The sequence below is a fragment of the Ischnura elegans genome, chromosome 1 (assembly GCF_921293095.1).
Source record: "Ischnura elegans chromosome 1, ioIscEleg1.1, whole genome shotgun sequence".
NCBI classification, from domain to species: domain Eukaryota; kingdom Metazoa; phylum Arthropoda; class Insecta; order Odonata; family Coenagrionidae; genus Ischnura; species Ischnura elegans.
Genome location: NC_060246.1, coordinates 3,927,188 through 3,950,338, shown reverse-complemented (window position 1 = coordinate 3,950,338; position 23,151 = coordinate 3,927,188). Strand labels below are relative to the sequence as shown.

The window sequence follows — 23,151 nt, the reverse complement described above, 5'->3', positions numbered from 1 at the left end:
TAGTTTATTACTATTTAATCATCGTTATTCAGGGAATCAATTATTGTTGGATTATGTGTCAATATTATCATGTGCTTCGGCATGGATTGTCATTTTTTTGCTTTCCTTTTTACCTCTATGTGGGCATTGAGCATGCACTGAGCTAATAGGGGTGCAATGCCTCTTATCTTAACAGGAACAAGCAAAAATAGCCAAGGCTGGCCTTGAGATGAAGCTAATGTCGTCGGAGATGGATGCGGAGACGGAGCGTTGGGAAGAGGGCGGTGGAGTGGATGCCAGCAATGGTGGTGGTGGGGGGGTGATGGACGGGGGGGGGGAACGTTGGTGGGGACCTGATGGGTGGGAGGCCGGGAGGGGGTGGAGTGGGGGAGGAGATGGGGGAGGGGGAGGAGGGCACGCAGGACGGCGGGGGACGCTTTGACGCAGGGGGGCGGAGACGGCGTGCCGGTAGTGCCCCCGGCAGTGCTGCCCCCCCTCCTGGCGCAGAAGACAATGACATTGTGAAGCGAGCTAAAAACATGTCGGCGATGGCGTTCAGCATGTACCGATTCACGCGTGGTGAAGGCTCACTCAGGACCACTCAAGACCTGTTCACGCAGGCGGAATACTTTGCTGAGGAAGCCAATCGCCTCTACAAAGTTGTGCGTCAATTTTCCTACCAGGTGGGTTTTCCTCTCACTTAGAATTGCCTTCAGTCTTCGTGCAATTCCACCCAGTGCTTTCATTTCTACTTCAGATCCAAAGGAATGATGTGATCATGGGTGGAATCATAAGGTGATATTAAAGCCTTTGCCCCTCACATGACTCTATGATTTCTTTGCACTGTAGAACAAGAGAATTACTTTTTAGGTTAAAAGTAGAAAAATGTAAGCAAATAATAGCATCTATAAAAGAAGTTTTTGTATGGTACATTTTTCAAAAAATTTGCTACTCCAAAACCCATTTGATATTCTACGCTCCTGCTAAATAAACCTTTGCTCACCTTTGCTCATGTACGTTGATAAGTTCCAAAATGTTACGTTGGTCTATTGCGACATGACTGACTGACAGCAAAGGATATACGTAAATCAGCAGCTTACTATTTCATTTCACTTAGTAATTTTGTTCTTAATGTTCAATTTTAGCTATTTCCATTAGCTAATACCAAAGGCTTCTTAAGAATGAATTTCTATAAAAACTTAAATGTTTTCCCTGCAGACTGTTCGTTAACTTCTTCAAGCATTTTTTACAATTCTCTTTCCACATTTAATATTATGTAAATCTTCATCATCATAGTGCATCTGGAATAGATGCCAGAAGTGCAAGAAGAACCATATAAATAAACAAATTAAGCACTAAGCACATACATATTTCAAGGAAAATATGTAATTCCAGAAATTGGGTATGCTTCCACTCAACTCTCCATTGTAAATCAATGTAGGCTGGCTTTGTGATCAGTGTTGCTGAATACTCAGAATACTATGCAGTTTTGTATCCAATTGCTTAGCTTGTTATTTTGAGTGTGCATTTTACTACAAGGTAGGAATTGCCACCATAAGATCTTTAGCCATTTCTTAAAATTTGCCTGAAGTGAGACTAAACCAGATGTGTGTCCAAGCGAAATCAATTTGTAGGAATTAAAAATTATTTTTGTTTGCTTTGAATGTGATAAGATTTTTCTTGATGAATTCTTCTCGGGTTCTCAGCCAGGTTAATGCTTTCATACAAGCTGACGTTTTGGGAGACGACCGGTCTCCCATCTTCAAGGGTGTGTTACTCTTTAAAAGTCCAATTTCAAACTGAACCGATACGACCGTTTACTGAGGAGAACAATACGGCTCAAGTGTCGTCCGATTAGCTGTAGGTCTTTTGAAATTCGTCATGTTCTTCCCTTATATCTTTTATACATTACTAGCAATACATGGAGACCCGAGTACAGGTCTCCAGGCAGATCTCTATTGCTTCCTTAATTATGTGGTCCCAGTAACGTTGTGCGTGGCAAAGGATTGTTGTATCTCCCCATCTAATAGCATGGTCTTCATTAATGCTGTGTTCCGCCACGGCCGACTTTTCTGGCTGCGCTAATCTAAAAATCTTGGGTGTTCTTTTAGCCTCGTCACAAACATTTGGCCTGTCTTCCCCGCATGTATTTTACCACATTCACAAGGAATTCTATAAACCCCTGGTGTTTTCAGTTCAATCGGATCTTTCGCCCTCACCAAGCGGTGCCTTAATTTAGGTGATGGCAGGTGGTTTTGATGTTATACCGTCGTAGAATGTGGTGGATCTTACCAGATATAGTTGACTCATATGGGATTAAGGCTTTGGACAGCAGTTTTTCAGGTGGCTCATCCGGGCAACTCTTTTGTTTTATGTTGGATCTATTTAGGGCCTTAAAATTTCTTGTTTTCCATAGCCATTCTATACAAATGTTTGTTTAAGATGATCTAACTCGGCTGAGATGCTTACATTATCTGATATTTGTTAGGATTGGGTAGGATAATTAATTAATTAACACACGGCTGTATAGGTGTGAGATCTTCATTGGAAAAAACCGGAAGTACAAGTAAGAACAAAAGACATACGAAAAAGGAAGATATTTCAATTATCAGATTACAAATAACACACCCCTATAATCTAATAATTGTACCAGCTTAATTGTACTACAACCAAGAGTATGTTCAATTTGTCCAAGCATAACAATATTGATTAATTCAAACCAAGACCTTCAACACAAAAAATGTGTTTTGGACTGTGAAGTCCCTTTGTCATAACATCAGCTATCATCTCATTCGTGGGAAGATACAGTAAATTTATCACTTCACTTGATACCACCTCCCTCACAAAATGATGCCTCACATCTATATGCTTTGTTCTATTGTGGAACACAGGATTTGAGGCAATCTTTTGGGCACTTTGGTTGTCATTATATACATTTATGGCCCCACAGTTCCCTAGCAGTTCTCCAACCAATCCCTTTAAGTACACTGCTTCTTTCGCAGCATCTGATATGGCCATATACTCAGCCTCAGTGCTCGAGAGAGCAACAGTCCGCTGCTTCCTACACTCCCACGACACAGCAGCACCAGCATACATAAACACATACCCGGTATAAGATTTTCTGTCACTCACATCACCTGCCCAGTCTGCATCAACATACCCACTTATGTCACTTCTGTTTTGTCTGTACACAAGTCCAAAATCAATAGTCCCTTTTAAGTAGCGCAATACTCTCTTGGCGTACTCCCAGTGTTCTTTACCATGCAAAACATTGAATCTGCTCAAGTAATTCACAGCAAACATTATGTCAGGCCTTGAGCACACAGATATATACAAGAGTGAACCAATGAGGTTCTGATAAGGGAAATTAGTCATGTCATTTGAGGAAGCCTCTAATTTCAAATTGGGTTCAATAGGGGTCGAAGCAGCCTTTGCATCTTCCATACCAAACCTTTTCAGTAACTCTACAATGTACTGCCTCTGGTCAATTTTTATGGTGTTTTTGCATCTATCCCTGGTAACCCTCATGCCTAGGAAATGACTTACTTCCCCCAAGTCCTTCATTTTAAATTTCATCATCAACTTCTCTTTAAGGTGTGTTACCTCAGTCGAGTCGTTGAAAAATACAAAAAAATCATCAACATACACTGCAATAATGACAATTTTTTCACCAGTAATTTTGAAATACATGCAAGACTCGTAACCAGATTTACTGTATCCCATTTCAATTAGTGAAACGTGAACTTTATCGTTCCAGTTCCTTGAGGATTGTTTCAGCCCGTACACTGCCCTTTTCAGAAGGCAAACTTTGTTCTCATTACCTCTAGCAACAAAACCCTCTGGTTGGTGCATGTATACTTCTTCCTTAAGGTCCCCATTCAGAAATGCAGTTACTACATCTAAGTGATGCACTTCAAGTTTCAACTCAGCTGCCATGGCAAACAGCAGTCTGATGGTGGCATGCCTGACCACTGGCGAGAAGGTTTCCGTGAAGTCAACCCCTTGCCTTTGCGAGTAACCTTTTGCAACCAACCTGGCCTTCCACCTCGAGACACTGCCATCAGAGTCTCTTTTTACCTTAAAAACCCATCCGGATTTCACAATATTTTTGTCTAGAGGCTTGTCCACTAGGGTCCAAGCATTATTTTCAAGAAATGATTTTATTTCTTCCTCCATTGCACATTTCCACTTGGCACTGTCCTTACCTGACAGAGCTTGACTCACAGTTACAGGCTCATGTGATTCCTCAGAGGTGTAGTACAGGACATAATCTGGGAAGTCTTTCCTCTGCCGCTCCCTCTGTGGATACCTGGATTCACCCTCACCCATTTCCTGGACCTCTGGGTTTGCCTGAAACTGGACCTCTGGGATGGCAACATCTGATGGCTGGGTCTCCTCATGGAGTCCATTCACATCTTCCGGAACCAACTCTCCTGTACTGGGTGAAAACATTTCTTCCAAAAGAACACAATCATTTCCACCCCCCAATTCAACTTTGCATCTCTTGTTGAATGAGCTGCCAGGGTCATTACAAAAATCAGTATCATGATACGAGTCCTCAATAAATACCACATCTCTGGCTCTACATATTTTTCCAGGATTTTCAGTGTCAAATTATCTATAACCCTTGCTCTCATCACAATATCCCACAAAAATATACCTTTTTGCCTTTGGATCAAGTTTTTGACGCTTTTCACGTGGTACATGCGCAAACGCAATACACCCAAATACTCTCAAGTGAGACAAGTCAACTTTTACCCCACTCCACTTCTCTTCCGGTGTCATATCAGTGATAACCTTGTGGGGGGATCTGTTCTTTAAATAAACAGCCGTGTTAGCAGCTTCTGCCCACATTCTCTTGTCACACTTCGACTCAAAAATCATGCACCTCACCTTTTCCATCACTGTCCTATTGACCCTTTCAGCCAACCCATTTTGTTGCGGATTGTAGGGAATAGTCAGCTGATGCTTGATACCGCTCATTCGAAAGAAGTTTTGAAAATCACCATTTACATACTCCCCCCCATTGTCAGAACGGACACACTTAATTCTCAGGCCAGTCTCATTCTCCACTTGCAATTTGAACTCCTCTAAGGTTTTTCTGACCAAACCTTTAGAATGCAAGAAAAAAGCAAAAATTTTTCGGGTGTAATCATCTACAAATGTGAGCATGTATTTTGCTCCATTCCATGATGGTACATCCATTGGCCCACATAGATCTGAGTGCAACAATTCCAGTTTTTCCCTGGCCCTCTTATGCTTTGATGGCCTGAAGGGCTTTTTGCACATTTTACCTTGAACACATGGAATACATTGAGCTTTTACATCGTCAACAAAGGAGATACCAGTAGCCATTCCATTTTGCAACAAATCCATACTAATCCTATTTAAGTGACCCAGTCTTTTATGCCACAAGGATTGAGATTCACTTTTAATAGTGACATTAGCCCTTTCCTCTACTACATTGAGGCGATATATCCCACCAAATTGTGATGCCGTTACAACAACATTACCATCAATTGTACAATCATCATCTAATATTTTGCAACCTTCACGATCAAAAATCACAATGTACCCTTTAGAAACTAATTTGCTTACAGATAACAAATTAATACTCAAATCAGGGACATACATAACATCGGTAATTGTTGTAAAATGATCATTACCATGTAGTTTCACTTCCACATCACCAATACCATTGGCAGATACTTTATCGTCATTAGCTACAGTCACTTGCGCATTAACATCCCCTTTAAAATTACACAGCCAATCTTTTCGTGCAGTCATGTGCGCGGTGGCACCAGAATCAACATACCATTCATCCGACTTTGTACTGACCCCAAGAGCAAAGAACAGTGCTTTGTCCTTAGTTTTCCAGCCAGATTTCGATGACCCGGGCGTTGATTTTTCACTGGCGTTAACCCTCTTTGGACACGCCGGCTTGACATGCCCAACTTCACCACAGCCCCAGCACTTCACTATTTTGGGCTTCGATTTTTTGCCAGCCCTGGAAACTAGAGCAGATTGACCACTTAGCTTTTCACTGCCCCACTTGTCGTCTTGTAGCAGCTTCGACTTCACGAAGTCACTCGATATTTCGGCCCCAGAGCTTTCCAGAGCCATCACCATCGGCTCATACTCTTCCGGGAGCCCCTGCAACATAATTGCACCAAGGAACTCGTCGTCCACAGCCTTGTCCACCGCTGCAAGCTTCTGGGATAGGGACATCACCTCGTTCACGTAGTCCTCCATGGAGGAGAAGTTCGTCAACTTCACCGAGCACAAGGACCGCAATAATCGCAAGCGTCGATTAAGGCCCTTGTCTTCAAAGGCTGCCGACAAGCTCTCCCAAGCTTCTAAGGCTGTTTTCGTTGACCTTACATGAGAGAAGGCACACGGCTTGACCATCAAGCAAATTTTAGCGTGGGCCTTCTGATCTCGCCGTGCTCTCATTTGTGGGCTGGTTTTGTCTTCCGCATCGTATCCCTCAATACAAGACCAAAGGTCCTCATGTATAAGATACATTTTCATCGCGAATTTCCAATCACAAAAATTCTCACGACCTTCAAGCTTTCCAATAGCCGGCAAGCCACTGCTCGCGCCATGTGACTCGGCCATCGCGTACTTTTCACGTAAAAAGAATGATAAACACACAACCGAGCTATACCGTGCTACAAATACTTAAGCCGTTATTTCGGAATTAATCGTTCTGGGCAACCATAACCTGTTAGGATTGGGTAGGATAATTAATTAATTAACACACGGCTGTATAGGTGTGAGATCTTCATTGGAAAAAACCGGAAGTACAAGTAAGAACAAAAGACATACGAAAAAGGAAGATATTTCAATTATCAGATTACAAATAACAATATTAACTTGGCTCTTAGCTTGGCCTTCTGTAATGGATGGTGTTGGCTCTGTCCGTTGAGGTACAGGTCAGTATGCTTTGGCTTCTGATAAATGGAATGGCCTAAGCTTCCATCTTCTTTCCTACGTATCCGGATGTCCAGGAAAGATAGTTGGCCGTTCTCTTCTATCTTGTGACTGTGATGAAATTGTGCTGGGGTCTCTTCTAGCAATATCCTCACTCTTAAGCTGCAAATAAAATTTGGACCATTGGGATGAATAGGAATATGCTTTTTATTGTCATATATTGTTTATGACTGTGTGAGGAAGGAGATTGACATTGTTAGCTGGATGGTCTTGGTTAGTCTCACCTATCTGGGGGAAAACCGAGCATCACATATTTGAAACTTAGGCTGGTTTGTGTGCTATTACTAGTCCTAAATGAAAAGAAAATGCCCTAAGCATATTGAAACTATATATCTCCCATCTTAATCCTCCATTTATTCTATTTGTCTAATGTGACACTTTTTAAAAGTCAAGGAAAATTTTATTTTCATGCAGAAAGTCACGAAAAAATAGTGAAGCATTTAATTCATGGTAAGAATTAGATGTGCCCCTTAAGCTTTAAATTGTAATGGCCATTTTTGTATTTATCTTACTGAATGCATTATGAGAAATATAGTCAATTAGCTATTGGCCCAATTACAATTTTATGACCTAGAGTATATGCATTTGTTAATGCACAACTTTTTTTTGTGCACACCTATGTTCTACCATTGATAAATCTCTTGATTGTTGAAATGAAATTATATAAATATCTTGTAACTTCAGAATCCAACCCAAAGTAGAGTTTCACACAAGTGTTAGGAAGGAAAAAATACCTCAGAACTAATTCATTCCCTACTTTTCTTTCCTCCTTTCCATGGTCCTGCTTTCTCTCCTCAATGATGTGCCTTCCTCGGGTGAACACTGCTTATCTCTCTATGGATTCTCAAATCTACTGCTGCTATTCTTGGAAAAATACCTTCTTTCTTATATATGTCAATTTCCCCAATTTGATGAGATAATATTATGGTTTGTATGGACTTTATATCCTATGTATTGAAATATATTGTCTTTGTTAATAATTTGACTGATATTTAATTAATATCTTAATTTACATAATGCATTTAATCAATATCACATTACATGAATCAATATGTTTGCTTATTTTCTTTACATATGCATTTAATCTAACTTAAATTTTTGGACTTCGGTGTCAAACACCATTTTACAAAATAATTATTCCTGCTTCATTTATGTCTAAACAATGTTACATTCAATGTAATATAATACGTTGAATTTTTCCCACCTGATTTTATCTTATGAGTTACGTACTTTATTTTTCACATATCACTTAAATATATTATTAACGATGTGATAATTTTACTTTTTCATCATTATGCATTTGGTATATTTTAATGTTTTGATAACTTTTTCAAATCATTCATGTATGGTATCAATTTTGTATTATCTGTATTGTTTTGTTCCCCTGCGTTGAATAATTGCGTTTTTGGGAGGAAATGGATATAGGTGCCTGGGGGTTCTCACAAAAAGGATCTTTTGGAAAACTTGGATCGAGTGCCTACGTATGTGCAACAGCTGCAATTCACGGTGAAAGAGCCGACCGTGGGGAAGGCTGCTACATTCTCCAAAGTAGACAGTGTCATTCATGAAACAAAGAATCTCATGGATGTCATCTCAAAAGTGGTTACCACCTGCTTCCTCTGTGCTAATAAGGTATGTCATTATTTTTCTGAATGTTATCATGCTCAGCTCATTACAATGAATACATAAATCATTTGTATTTACTGAAATATCATTTTTCAGTATATATATTCACCTAGAATTGTAATTACCAATCAAATAACATATCACATAATTTTTCTCATGTGGAGCATGAAAATATTCGTGTCTCGACCTTTCAAATGTACATAATGTGCTAGCATTGAAGGGAAAAAATTCATTGCCCACATAGCAAAATTTATTGTATTCTATACTTACAATTAGTTTACATTTTGATACTTAACATTTTTGTGCCACGATCCTCAATTGTTCATTAAATTTCCTTGCCTGGAGGGTGACCGTGAATATGACTGAAGTCCGGAGTGAAAGTAGACAATGATCACACCTGAAGAGGAAGAAGGCATGAAGATCAGCAAATATATAAGTTGAACCGAATCCATCTCCGGCAAATTTCAGAAACACAGGCATATTTCGTGAAAGCCAACATCATTTACTTTATTTCTCTGAATATAGTCCCCCTTTTTTTTTCAAAAATGCCCATGGTTAAAGGGAAAGGGGGAGTATATTCGGACCTATTTTTAAAATTTTTTCCTAAAACTGAAGCCTCAAAATTAGGGGGGGGGGGGGAATTACTATATTATATTATGCTATACTATATTCAGATACTATATTTGGAGAAATATGGTACTTGACAAATCATTCCCATCACAACTACTGTCAACCTTGCTGGCCATAAGAAGTGTTCAAAGAGATATTTTCAAGCCTATTCATATGTCATATAGGATAATAGAATGGAAGCTACCTTCGATGCTTGAATGTCACCACCAAATTACCTTAGAACCCTCTGATTCACAATGTTCGAATTTTGCTTCATTTAAACTAATTTATGTTAAAGTTTTATGGTAATGGTCTTTGTGATGTAACTTTTATAGGATTTAGTTATATGTGTTCATAAAAATGTCCATTAACACATTCAGCACGTCAATTGACGTGTTCTGCTGGTCGGACGGGAGCCCTTTCTCCTCCTCTGTACGTGAATAATATCCACTTCCGAGTCTTCCTATGATCGTGTTTATGGCCTTCATCAGCAAGCTTCCCTCTTTCGAACCATGTGCACCGTTTGTAAATAGCGGTATTTAAACGGAAGTTATGGTGCGATAACCTCCCTCTATTTTTCTTTCTTATTTTAACTTATTCCGATTCTGACGACTTTAATGAGAATTGGGCTCGCATTGAATGTGTTAAAACAAATCTTGAAAAGGAGACTTTAAAAGGGCAAATGACTAATTTTTCTCTGACAGTTAAATGTAGTTGTTGCTCACAAAATTGGACATGTGGCAGTTGAAAGATGATTGTCATTTAATGATAACCCCTATGAAAAAATTGTATAAACCTGTTTCAAAATGTTATAAATTACCATGGCAATGTATAAGATTGTATAAAAATTTGAAACAGGTTTATACAATTTTTTCATAGGGGAAACTTTAGCTAAATATTATTATTTCTTAACACATTATGGTCCGCACACGTCTTTTTACGTGTTTCCGCCGCCAGCGCTTATGTGCCGATCACGCGTTTTTACGTTTTTATGCAGTGTAGTCTCCTGCTGACCTCTACGGATTTATTTGGAACTATTTCGACCTAGTTCTGGCAGTTCTGGTTTGTGCGTCTTCAGGTAGCTTTACTGTTTGTTTTTGTGAAAGTTTTTCTTATTGACGTCTTTTTTATCGACATTATAATAGTTTGAACATATATTGAGGCCTATGGCATATAATATGACCGGCCCCAATGGCTAGTTTAGTTTAAAGGGTGCCGGACCAAGAGGTGTTAAGTAGTCTGAGTGAGTATTTGCCTATCAGAAGTACCTAACTGTGTATGTACCTAAAAAAATTCTTTCAAGAACTACAAGTGGTATAAAGAATGAGAATAATTCCCAGATATTCCTACTTAGGTAGCTTTAAAATTGTTAAGTTTGTCTCTACTTTAGATAATGACTTTTATTAATTTGTTTCTGACTTGATTCAATTGTCATCATCATAAGATAATGTAGTATGTATTTATGTAGCTCCATTTTTCTATAATTCAAGCGCAGTCGATTAGTTACTCTTCCTTGTGTGCTTTTCTTGTCCTCCATGAACATTTATGCAAGTACAATGCAATTTATATGCATTTCCACGTGTGGAAAGATTGCTGTCAGTTAATAACCCAAAAAAAAACAGGAGAATTATAGGTTTCTTCATAAAAACTAAATAATTTGCAGAAAAATTTCCTTTTATAGAACTTGAGTTTCAAACTATGTAATTAAGTAGGCCACACTGTGTATGGCATGGGTACCAGGTTCTTCTCTAATGTCTTTCCTGATGTCTCTCATTTTCCTCTCTAATTGTGTTAGTACCTTAGCAAGAACTTATATTCCCACCGGAACACACTGGTTATCGCATAAACGAATAATAATAAGACTTCAACTTAGATCAATTGACACTCCATTTAAAGAACATTGCATAAGAAGGTATGTATTATTGCTGAGAGTACCTACACAAATGAATACATATGTTTGACTGCCAGCCAATGAGGGCGAAACATCAGAGATAGATAAAGAAGTGAACATAGAACACAACTGAAGATTACAAATAGCAACTAATTGCGAGTAATCCTCTGAAGATAATAACACCTCCCATCCACATCTAGTCTATCCATCAGATCCTTTCCTGGTCATTGCTTTCCATAACTTTGTTTTGCAATTACTGATCGGCTTGAGTTAAGGGCATGTGAGGGCAATTACCCGCTATCAATATGGAAGTCATAATTTTCCAAGGCATCCCGCTACATTTTTAAGTACTTTTCGGAGTTGCAAAGATATAATGATCTTAACTGAATGGTTCTTGAGCAATATTCCATCCATGTATGCAAAATTATAAAAGTGGCCAGCGACTACTACAAAGGAAGGTTGACATGATGAACTAGTAATTTTAAAGTGACTCAGTGTGTAAGTCAAGTCCTTCCATGTCCAATAATTACAAGCCATCATTTCATTATGGTGATATAACTATATTAGCTAGCCCATGGCATCATCAAGATGGTATGCATTTGCTTTTGGTGGCATTGTAGGTCACCATCCTCAGGTAACAGCTAATAGGGAAATTGCATACTTTTTATAAACAGTATGCTGATACACTACAGTAAACACTTAGTACAGCAATATACTTTTTTCCACTTAAAATTCAGTTTATACACTATAAAATGACTTCCAAAAGTCTCCCGAGTTTCGCGGGCTAAAAAATACCGCCCCCACTAATCCTTGGCCGTGACGTCATAGTTCAGTAGGAATCCAAGCCCAAACTGCAGGTTTCGAAGAGCCACGTTGCGTTTAAAGGAGAACATGGCTGAAATAAGGAAAAATTACAAGTGGTGCACTGTTCCTCTGTGCAATAACACCCCAGAAAAAATTTTCGTCTGCATTCCCACGGAGGAAATTAGAAGAAAAGCCTAAATGCATGCCGTCTGTCGGGATGAGCGTTACGGAAAAATAAGAGTATAATAAACGGAATGATAAACCCGTGTGCTATGTGAGCGAAGATAACTTTAATATAAATAATATTTCTTTAATTCATCGACTGAATAACTTGAAACTGAGATTTTTCGATAATTCGGCCGCTGTAGAATAAAAACTCAACTTCACAACAAAAATCGAGATAGGTGTTTCTCGATGGTTACGATGGACTCAAATTATTTATGGCACTTGTTCAATTTCAGTTACGGAAGGACATAGAAAATTCCATGATGTTTAAAATCAAGGGAGGAAATATGAAAATATAGAGCAACGTTGATCCCCATGCATTCGAGTGCCAGCCAAGAAGACAGCGTTTTCTTCTGCTGTCGGCGTCAAAATGATGTGCCGCTGTACTTTGCAAATTCATATCCTGGCTTCACTGCATGCTATAATAATGGACTATACATCATTTTAAAGGAAATTTTATCCTAAATTCTGATTTGTTTTATTACAAAAAAATTCAAAAATGTAGATACGGCCAGTGCAATAAATGACTCCGCGCACCGAAAAATTAGCCGTTTTGTCAACTTCATGAACTTTGCAACTCAACCTAGGGAAAACTACTATGTCTACAGCATTCATCTTCCACATTAATTTATACTCATCAGTGCGGATTAATAAAATGGCTTTTGGGTATTTTTAGAACTTATATTTTGTTATAAATTAATGAAAATATTTAAACAATATCTTGTTCCATAGTTTACCCCGAAAGATAAAGGAAGTTGTAGATGGAAAAAGAATGGAATCCAGAGGTGGTCACAAGAAATGAATCGCAGCATTCCTTGATTTTATTCTGCGCCGTTGCTTAAGCAATTGCTTTTCAGAAAAAGTTGAGTCACAAGAGGAATGTTCCGCGGCCCTTGATTTGGAAACTGTGGAGATAGAGGAAGACGTGTGGATCAGCAATTTCCATTTAGTTGGTTGTCAGGATAAACCAAGGATCCATTTAAAGGTTGTCAGGCCATCGTATAAAGATAGGACTGATGTGCACCACAGGGGAAATGGGGTGTTTGAGGGAAAGTCAAACCCAAAGTTGCCCAAAGAATGTGCAGTTCTATGTTGCTCTTTCCCTAGTTAAAACCAAATAGAAATGGGATTGGGATGATATTTTCACCACGGGTTCCAGTGATAGTGAGAGTGCAGGTGATCACGGTCATCGTCGTAGGTCATCCCTCCAGGATTTCCGATACGGAATTTTTAAGTGACAACCAATCGCAATGACGATGAGCTCGCCTTTAGAGTAGGTTTCAGATATATTGTGAGAAAAGCTACCAAGACTCTGTTTGGAAAATATTCACATTTTAATGCTACTTTAGGAAGGCTTTCATTACAAAAGTAACTTCTTAACACCTGAAGACGTTGTGTTTATTATATTGATCGAAGTGCTATTGACCGATTCTTTCTGCAGAATAGGAAGTGGCTTCGGGGTTTTTGAGTCACAAGATGGTAGATTGTACTGGAAGTTCGTCTATATTATCGCTACTAAATTGAAACATTGATAGTCTGGCTTCCTCAGAGCTTCCTGTCGCCCTCCAGGCAAGGTATTTTTAAGTTGAAAGTATCATCGACAGCTTCGAGGTGGAAATAAGTTCACCATAAGACTCTCTACCGGACTGCCAAAAGAATACACATTTCACATGAGCACACGCTTTTGTCAATATTATACGCAAGTCTCACTTTGTTATGAACTATAAAACATTTCAGATGCACATCAGCTACCTTTCCATTTCTCGGCATCGACTTTCGGTGCCGACGAAGTCTACAGTTTCACTAAAATACCCTGTTATCATGATGGAATCAGTAACAGGAAGCTTGCTAGGATCAGCCTTCCTTCATCTTTACTCAATCTATCGCTTTCAATGGAGGAGAAAGAGATCAAATAATAGCCCTGAAGTCACAATGAACAACTCTGAAAAGTCTGCACTTCAATAAATAAATCATAACCACGCCGTCGCTTGTATTCAAGTATGCAACCTCTACTATGGCCGTGCCTCCTCGCACTGAACTATGACGTCACTTTTCTACCAGCCAATCATCGGGCGTTTTCGATTCTCACTTGCATTTGAAAATTCTCGTGAACTTTGATGCATTAAATATCGCAAACCACGTCATAAAATAATAAAAAAACTTTCACCGAGGTATGCAAACATATATTTTTGTATAATTTTGGGGCTATTGATTATATCTGAAATATATGCAAGTTCCCTATTGGTGCTTCAAGGAAACCTCCGCTAAGGTCACTGGTAAAATTTGCTACCTTGCCCTCTCAGTATTCTCATTACATATGAGCTGAAGAATATGACTTGGAATTCACTCAAAGTGTGAATTGAGTGAATCTTTGTTTTTTTTGTGTACAAATTGAATATTCAACAAGCAAATCACAATTTTCTTTCCACTGATTGCTACACTGCTTAAGTCACCAAACAAAAACCCCAACCTATCAACCAAGATAGAGATATTGTCTACAGTCACATGGCATCTGAAGTGAACATTTTTACGGTCCTCCGTAACATACATGCTAAATAATTTCATTTTCAAGATGCCTTTGATAGTTTTACTCCAATTCCTGCTAAATTGGTGCTTCCATTGTTTCCTAATGAAAAAAATGTATCGCATATTCTTCCCATGTTTTAATTACATACTTTATTTTTACTTAACAATAATTCATTGTTTAATTCTATTGGTGTTAGACACTATATTTGAATTTTGAGATTAGTTTATGAAAAATTTCAGCTGTTTGAAGCGATAAGAAATGAGTAATGGTTTTGAGAAAATATGATGTTTACATTTGCTAGCATTCTTTGCTTTATAGCATTATTTCACATATGATATGCTGAAACATTAATTGCATGCCAGTGATTCATGAAATTTATCATTCATTTATCCATAGGATATTTCACATTGGATAATTCCTTTGGCATTAAAGGGTGATTCCTGTTCATCAACAGATTATTTTCCACTTATAAATGTATCCTTATGAAGAGAATGTTTTGATGAAATTTGATTGAAATGTAATTTCTAATAACATTACTGATTAATGTAAAAATCAATAGCTTAGAGACAAGTGATTGTGATTCTCTTTAAAACTTCACCTTTGATGAGACTTAAAAATATTCAAATGCTAATTATTTTCTCAAATTTAAAGCAGTACATATTCAGTTGTGTTGAATCACTAACAATAATTGGGTTATTTACAAGAGAGGAAGTGGATTAAGCTTGTTGGTTAACAGTCTCTGTATGAGCTCAACTTGATTTAAAAAGTTGATGGAACGGTGATGAAATTTCTCTGCAGAGTTGAGTATCTGCTAAAATATTGCAAAGAGTTAATAAATATGTATATATGTCCACCACCTGAGTGAGTGAAGACGAGCTTTTCACGTCTACCCAGCTCTCTAACGTTGTGCGTTTCTTGCAGTACAACTTGGACTTCCGTGGGCTGTCCTCTCGCGGCGGGTGCGGGCCTTCCTATGGGGGGGCCGGGGGCGGTGACGATGATGGATCGGGAGGTGGAGGAGGGGAGGGGGGGAAACTGGGGACCGCCTCTGGCTCAGACCCGTCCATATGACAGTTTGGAATGGCCCGGAGGGCCAAGGGAGATGCACGGCGAACGCGCGTCTCCTTCTTGCTCTTCTAAAGGGCCTCCCTCCCTCACCCTCTCTCTCATGTCCATTCCCACACACACACACACTCTCTCTCAATCCAAAGACCTCCTCACACACGCAGCCTGGCAGTCTTTCCCCAATGCATTGCACTTGATTTTCACATTTCTTGCCGTAATAATCATGCCACCAATCCCTGCATGTGCTTGGCCTGAATTATGTATTCTTAACAAAGAGGTCCAACTGCCTGCATCCAAGGCTTTGACCATGGGAAGGACATAAAAGATTTGGAGGGTGAAGATTTGGATGACTGAATTTTTTTTATTTATCAGGTATTGCACATTCTTGTATCTGAGAAAAAAAGACTAAGAAATCAATTGATTAAGTCTTCCTGAGGTGTAATGAAAAAAGATGGTGAATTGTTACATATCCAAATGCCTAATGGCAACCCAACCACTCTCATTGGCCGCTCTGTATGAGTGCATTTGCATACTTTTAAAACACAACAATCATTGTATGTGATACTTTAGGGGGGTTACACTATTGTCTTTCTGCTTTCACTGAAGCAAGGACTAAAATGAAAGTATACAGCTTTCTTGTTATGGCATATCTAATAATTATCCATATAACGAGGAAAATAACACTTTCTCACTCAGCACTTTTGTTTTAAAATTTCATTAAAGGTAATGACATTTCACGTACATAATCACTCACCTATTCTGATGGAATGGAATACATAAGAAACCATCGTTTACAGAGTGTAAATTCAGTTTTTATATTCTCAAATGAACTTTATTTTTTTAAGTAATTTTTTTCATGTAGCAGAATATTTCACATCAATGCAACATGACCATGGCTAGTGTTGAACTTCAGTAGGAAGTAAATATCTAAAGCTGTAATTTGAGACAAAAAAAACGATACTTGAAAATTTTAAAACACAAAATTAAGATGCTAAATTACTAACTGATAAGAATAAGGCTTCACATTCCCACACTTTTTTTCACTGGTTTAAACATTGACATAGTATTTTAGTGGTTACCTTAACATGAAAACTTTTTTCTCCTCTATACAATACTACTGAGCTTTCTTTAATTTTTACAGGAAAAATGACGGCAAAAGCAGCAGAGCATGAGCAGCGGGCTACACTGTTGATCAATCGTATTTCATCATGGAGAATATTTCCTCAACATACACTGACCTAATATTTATCATTTCTAAGTAATTCAACATATATGTATTACCCACTCAAAATGTTGCCTGAATTTTTATTATCTAATCAGTTATAGCCTTATCATCCATGAGGGGTCACACAACAGTCTTGCTATTCAAAATTTTATGGACAGTGTAAAATATTTTACTATAGGGATGAATTTGCTGTTGAGTTATCTGAGTTGCAGTGCTAAGAAATTTGATCAACCAAACCAAATCATTTACTCAATTAAGTAAACTAGGTGAATTATAGTGGATAAAATGTGATATGACTAAAATATTGGAATATCCTCAGAAAGTTGGGAAAAATCATTCATCACGCCTACAAATTAATTGCTGACCCATGATGCGTACTTCTTTACGATTCTTGCTTCCTCCTTCACAAAGCAGATGTAGTACCTTACTTTGAACATATGCTCTTGACCAATCCAAGGTCCCGTCCTTGCCAACTATCTTTTAGCTTAATTTTAACACTTATAATTATGACAATTTATACCATTTATCATAAAAAGTGAGGAGGATGTGATATCTCATCCCTATGGGGCTTTCCTTTTTCCTGAAGTCATCAAGGTAAACTGCAGTTAAACTTCAAATTCTGCATCTCTATTTGAAAATTGCATTTTACTCTATGCTGCTCTTTAGAATTCAAGTACGCAGTCCTATCTTTGAATTCTAAAAAAATATAGCTCCATATTTTAAATAATGGATTAACCTAAGAATCACTGCAATTGTTAATAAATCACATTCCTCCACATTTTAACTTGCTTTTTGTGTTCCCACAGCAGAAATACTTTTTGCAAAAATTTATGTAATGTTTTGGAATCAGTTTGCATGCATTATTTTACAGTTTGTTTATTCAGCAATGTCAACAAAATACTAAGTAATCATAAAAAATTTCTTAATATTGATTGCCAGGCTGTTTCCCTTACATCTTTTCTAGCATTAATTTTTGGTTTCAGCCACCAGATGCCAGTACTGTTACAATGCAGGAATTTGATTGATGTGATTTTAATTCAATGATAATCAAAAATGTGTCCTAATTGAACACTAATCACTCTTTCTGCCTGCTTGATTGCCGAGGAGAATGTATCAATTTCCAGGAAGTTCCTAAAAGAAAAACATTTCAATATTTAATGCATCCTAGAGTGGCCTTGACAAATGAGGTATATTTTCATTGATATCTCATGGAAAGTGCGAGTGCATTCAGCAAATGGATGGAGTTCATCTGGTGGCCAAAATTACCTTCCCTACCAACCTCCTTTCACCCTGAATGTCCATCCTCATGCCAAAAATACTGATCTCATCAATTTTCTAGATCATGGACTTCATTGTGTCCTTGGAGCAATAAGGAGATGCATCATCTCAAACGGAAGGGCAACTAGTACAAAATGGAGGAAGCAGCTATGCAAGAAGAGCCGTTGATGAACTCTTTAAATAATACTGAATATGGTAACTGTTCACCCTCATCTCAATTTATGATTTCTCGAATAACCTAAGGAGACTCCTCAAGTGACTGAATAGTTATTTTGAAATGCTTTTTGATAATGAAGATTCAAAATTTGTGATTGTCCTCATCCATATGCCTGTTTATGCCAGTTGGTTGTTTGAATAAGTTTGCAACTGTTATAATATGTGCATCACAATAACCTGTGATTGTCTCAAGGGATAGTTTAACAAACAATAGTTGAATATTAAGAATGGTTATAGAAAACTGATGCCTTTCAAGAAGAAGTGGTCAATGTCCTTCGCATCAAGGTCTAATATTGGAACACAAGCCACCGCACTCAGCATGGATTTCACACTGAACATATTTTTGCTTTGCAAGAGGAGCGATTGATCGATCTCACTTGATCATTGCGCTCAGGCAGAATTTGTGAAGCAAAGACACTGTTTTGAACAAAATATGGTGTGGCAAATGATGAGAACTTTTTGAAACTCAAGTTGTGTGTACATAAGTCTCGCAAATCAGGAATTCATGAAGAAGAAATCAGTCTTCCAGAATATGCATTATAATCTGGCTAAACAAATATTTTTGGTGGAAAAGAGAATGTTAGAGTAGCAATAGAGTAGATAGACATTGAAACTGATTTGTTTTACACGTTGAAAGAGGGAACAGGGTATATAGTAGATTTGAATCACATTTGGTGCATACCCTGAGTGTTTATTAAGTGTGTGGCAGCCGATGTGGAAGCTGCACTGACACTTTCCCTTTCTTTGAAGTTGAGGTGGTTGAAGTGGTTTTTTTTTAATTCATTGACACCAACAGTGCTCATATTTCCATTGACATATCTCTTAACATCCGTATCAATATGTGCTTCCATACCCATACATACACCTGCTGGCTCGCCAAGTAATGCATTCCACATGGGACTGTAGGATGGACCACCAAAGGCTTCTAGTTCCCTAGCATACATGTGTTCTCCATGTGTTGATATTATCGTTAACGTCATCTTCTACTTGGAGTTAGACATTTAAGGTACAATTATCATTTTTTTTCGGTTCATACACAAGGTTAAGCCTTTGGCGGACACCAAGTCTAACTGCAGTGTTGAATGCTTACATTTTTGAATGGGTAAAACTCATAACTCAGGTACCGGTGAGGAAGAGGAAGTGCGCCATGCCTTTACCAAATGCTGTTGTTTAAATCGAGTATTGTTACTGTTTTAACAAGCAAACTCATGTGAAAATAATTTCTTGTACAATTTTTAGTTGGTAAAATGGAGTGTCAATTTCTGATGTTGTAAAAAAAGAAGTGGGGCCATGCTGGAAGAAATCTTCCTCTATTTTGGGTTTATAAATGGTCTTGTGGCCATATATATTTGTGGTGGACCTCCTGTCATTATGTTCCCTAGTCAATATTCAACCAGGTTTAATTTGGGATTAACTGACCATGTATAAGCAGCTAGAAGACCTGAAATACTGTGTTCATTACTTTCCAAGAGTTTTGTGTATGTTTGACCTTTAGCATCTAGAATTTAATTTAAAAGCAAACTCAATGTTTGCAGAAACGTTCCATTTCCAAATATAACTGTCTTCATTCCACAAATTAGGTATGTTTATTATGAGCATCACCTATTTTCAATATTAAATATTCTGCATTCATGATACCTTCATCAATATTTACATTAATGGAAATAAACTTTCTGTGTGCACAAAATTCTAGATATCACTTAAATATTGTACCAGAGATTGAAAAAGGGCAAATGTCAACCTGAAAGTAGAAATAAGATATCATTAACTTTTCAATAAATTTTTTTTACATAGTAGCATTGGTTTTGCCAGAGAATGTATATAGAATTTCCGAGGAGTTAGCATTATTTTATTTAAATAAATATGGTAAAATTTAAAAAGTGTTATTGTGTAGAGAATAACTGGTTCTTTATTTTACAAATGCTAATTGTTAGGAGGTAAATAAGTACTAGAAAGTGTAATTGGCCACGTTTGTGGAAAAGTCTAATGATTCTAAATATTCATTGTCTCCTAAGGATGGTTAGATGCAGATAAGGTGGTTCAACTGTGCTGCATGGCTAAGGGGCAATGACGCTTAATTCATGTAGTTATCAATAGAACTGACCTTTGACAATTTTTTCATGATTCAGTAGGCTATTGGAGTAGCATTGACTGAGACTGGCTACTTATGTGGCTGGCAAACATTTTTTCTAACGTATAAGTTCCTAGGACCAAATGTGGTCAAGATTAATTTTTCAATGATAATTAATTCTCGGAGTCAGCTGCACAACATCCGAGGTTCCAACAAGCAGGCCTAAGTCAATAATTATGGTACAACTCCAGAACATCATGTAATTCTAAATAAATAACTCTTAATTTCAATTTGTGAGAAGACCGAAGCAGTGTACATACAACTCCACTCAACATGGCAAAAAGCAAGTGTCTTCGAATTTTTGAACAGGTGCTATTTATGTGCCTTTAATAGGCATTACAAGAATATTGATTGATATTGTTGTCATAATATCATGGTACATTTTTTGATGTTTTATGATGCAATGTACATTATTACCATTTTAGATCATAGGGGCTGTGCATAATGGAAACAAATCCCACTGCAAGTGTCCAAGCGTATAAAAATTCCTCTTTCTGTAGGAAATTGTCTCTTTTAACTGAGACACTACAATTAACTTGTAAAAGTTAAAGTAAATCTTTAATGACATTTCACTTTTGTAATTTCATCTAGTTGAATTGGATTTTACACTTGAATTTCTGACGTTTCGAAATGAAGCAATGGATATCTTTACCTATCTGGTTTAAAAGCCAAGAAAAACATTCCTAGTTATATCAATACTTGTATCCCATCATCAGACGGAACAAATTCGATCTAACTCTTTCCTGTTCCATATCTGAATTCATATTAATATAGATGATGACATTTGCCCTTTTAATGCTGTGGTACAAGTGTCCATAAGTTTTTAGATGTTTTTTTAATTAATCTACATTCTATAATGCTATTTAAATAAACGCATTAGACCAGCCTCTTTACATAGATGCTCTGGTGTGTTATGCTGAATTCCTAAGTAAAGTTATTTCATATATCTTTTCGTTGAAGGGTTACAACAAAATGTGGAATTTTCTAACACATTTTTTGAAATCTTCATTTTTATTGCCTGTAAATCCCAAATTGCTGCAAACTGGTTGTTTCTCAATTGGTTATCTTGCTTTGATAAAGCATTGATGAAAAAATGTACATTTTCTCAAATTATATTGCCACTGCACTAATGTAAAGATATAATTGGTTCATATTATATTAATACCCTTATTAGGGTAAATAAATGTTTCCTTTTGTATGAATGAAAGTTTGTTTGGGTTTACTTCTGTCCTTGTTAAGAAAAAGAGTTACACAAAAATATTGAGTGGACTTAGCATGATGTATAACAATACAAACTTACCTGGAAGGGCTGACTCACAGTGGGCTGAAATCACAAAAAGCTGGCCAAAAATCAAAATTTTAACTTTTTCATTTTAAATCTCGATTCAAATATCCACATTTTAGACAGCCCAGGGCATCTAAATCTAATGCTAATATTTTTCCAATATAATAATTTTTGCAACCCGCTAAAAATCTGTACAGCATGATTTTTAAGGAATGTGTATACATTTCCCCAGACAGCACATTTGTGGTAATACATTTGTATTACAATTGTAATACAGTGTCAAATGTCCTCTATTACAATCGTATTACAATTGTAATACAGTGTCAAATGTCCTCTATTACAATCGTATTACAAATTCCCTTGTATTTTGCCTTTGTATTACAACTGTATTACAAATCATCTGTATACAAGACGTTTGAATACAACTGTAATACAGTTGTATTACAAAAATCGGTACAATTTGTAAGGTTACAGAAGATTTACCATTTGTATACAAATGGTTGTGCTATATCAATGCTTGTTCCCAAGGCATTAGTATCACATCATCATCATCATCACTGGTCAACAATCCTCGGATTGGTTTGACGCAGCTCTCCACTCTATTCTCCTATCAGCTAATCTTTTCGCACCTACGTAATTCTTCTCTTTCACATCTCTCTTTACTTGTTCCATATATTTTGTCCGAGGTCTTCCTTTTCCATTCTTGCCTTCCACTTGCCCTTCGACGATTGTCTTCATCAGGCCATCATGTCTCAAGATGTGGCCTATAAGGTTGTTCCGTCTTCTTATTAAGGTTTTCATGAGGCTTCTCTTCTCTCCTACCCTTCTTAGCACTTCCTCGTTACTAACTCGGTCAATCCATTTGATTTTCATCATTCTTCTGTAGCACCACATTTCAAAGGCCTCTCTTGCTTTCTCCGCTGCGGTCATTGTCCATGCCTCACTTCCGTATAGGAGCATACTCCAGATGTAGGTTCTTATAAATTGTTTCTTTACATCCATATTCAAGTTTCCTGCTGTAAGCAGGTCTCTCTTTTGGTGGAATGCTCTCTTCGCCTGGGCTATTCTGCTGATAATTTCTTTCTTGCTTCTCCCTCACTAGTTATCTTGCTTCCCAAATAACAGAATTCATCCACTTCTATCAGTTTTTGCCTCCCTATTTTAATGTTGGTCTTGACTTCTTCTCTTCTGCTGCATACTAAGATCTTGGTTTTCTTTGTGCTTATTTTCAGTTGATATCTACTTATTACCCTACCCATATTAGCCAGAATATTTTTCAAATCCTTCTCTGTTTCTG

At 37.5% G+C, this 23,151-nt stretch overlaps 1 protein-coding gene across 1 annotated transcript in view; it reads left to right on the top strand.

Moving 5' to 3' along the window:
* Positions 1–22,044, top strand: part of LOC124154781 (alpha-catulin) — a 204,882-nt gene extending 182,838 nt beyond the window's left edge. The window contains exons 12-15 of the mRNA XM_046528668.1: positions 176–284; positions 487–662; positions 8,398–8,604; positions 15,576–22,044. Of these exons, the coding sequence (XP_046384624.1) occupies positions 176–284; positions 487–662; positions 8,398–8,604; positions 15,576–15,725 (642 nt within the window). The 3' untranslated portion in view covers positions 15,726–22,044. The remainder of the gene's footprint in view (positions 1–175; positions 285–486; positions 663–8,397; positions 8,605–15,575) is intronic.
* The last annotated feature ends 1,107 nt before the right edge of the window (positions 22,045–23,151 follow it).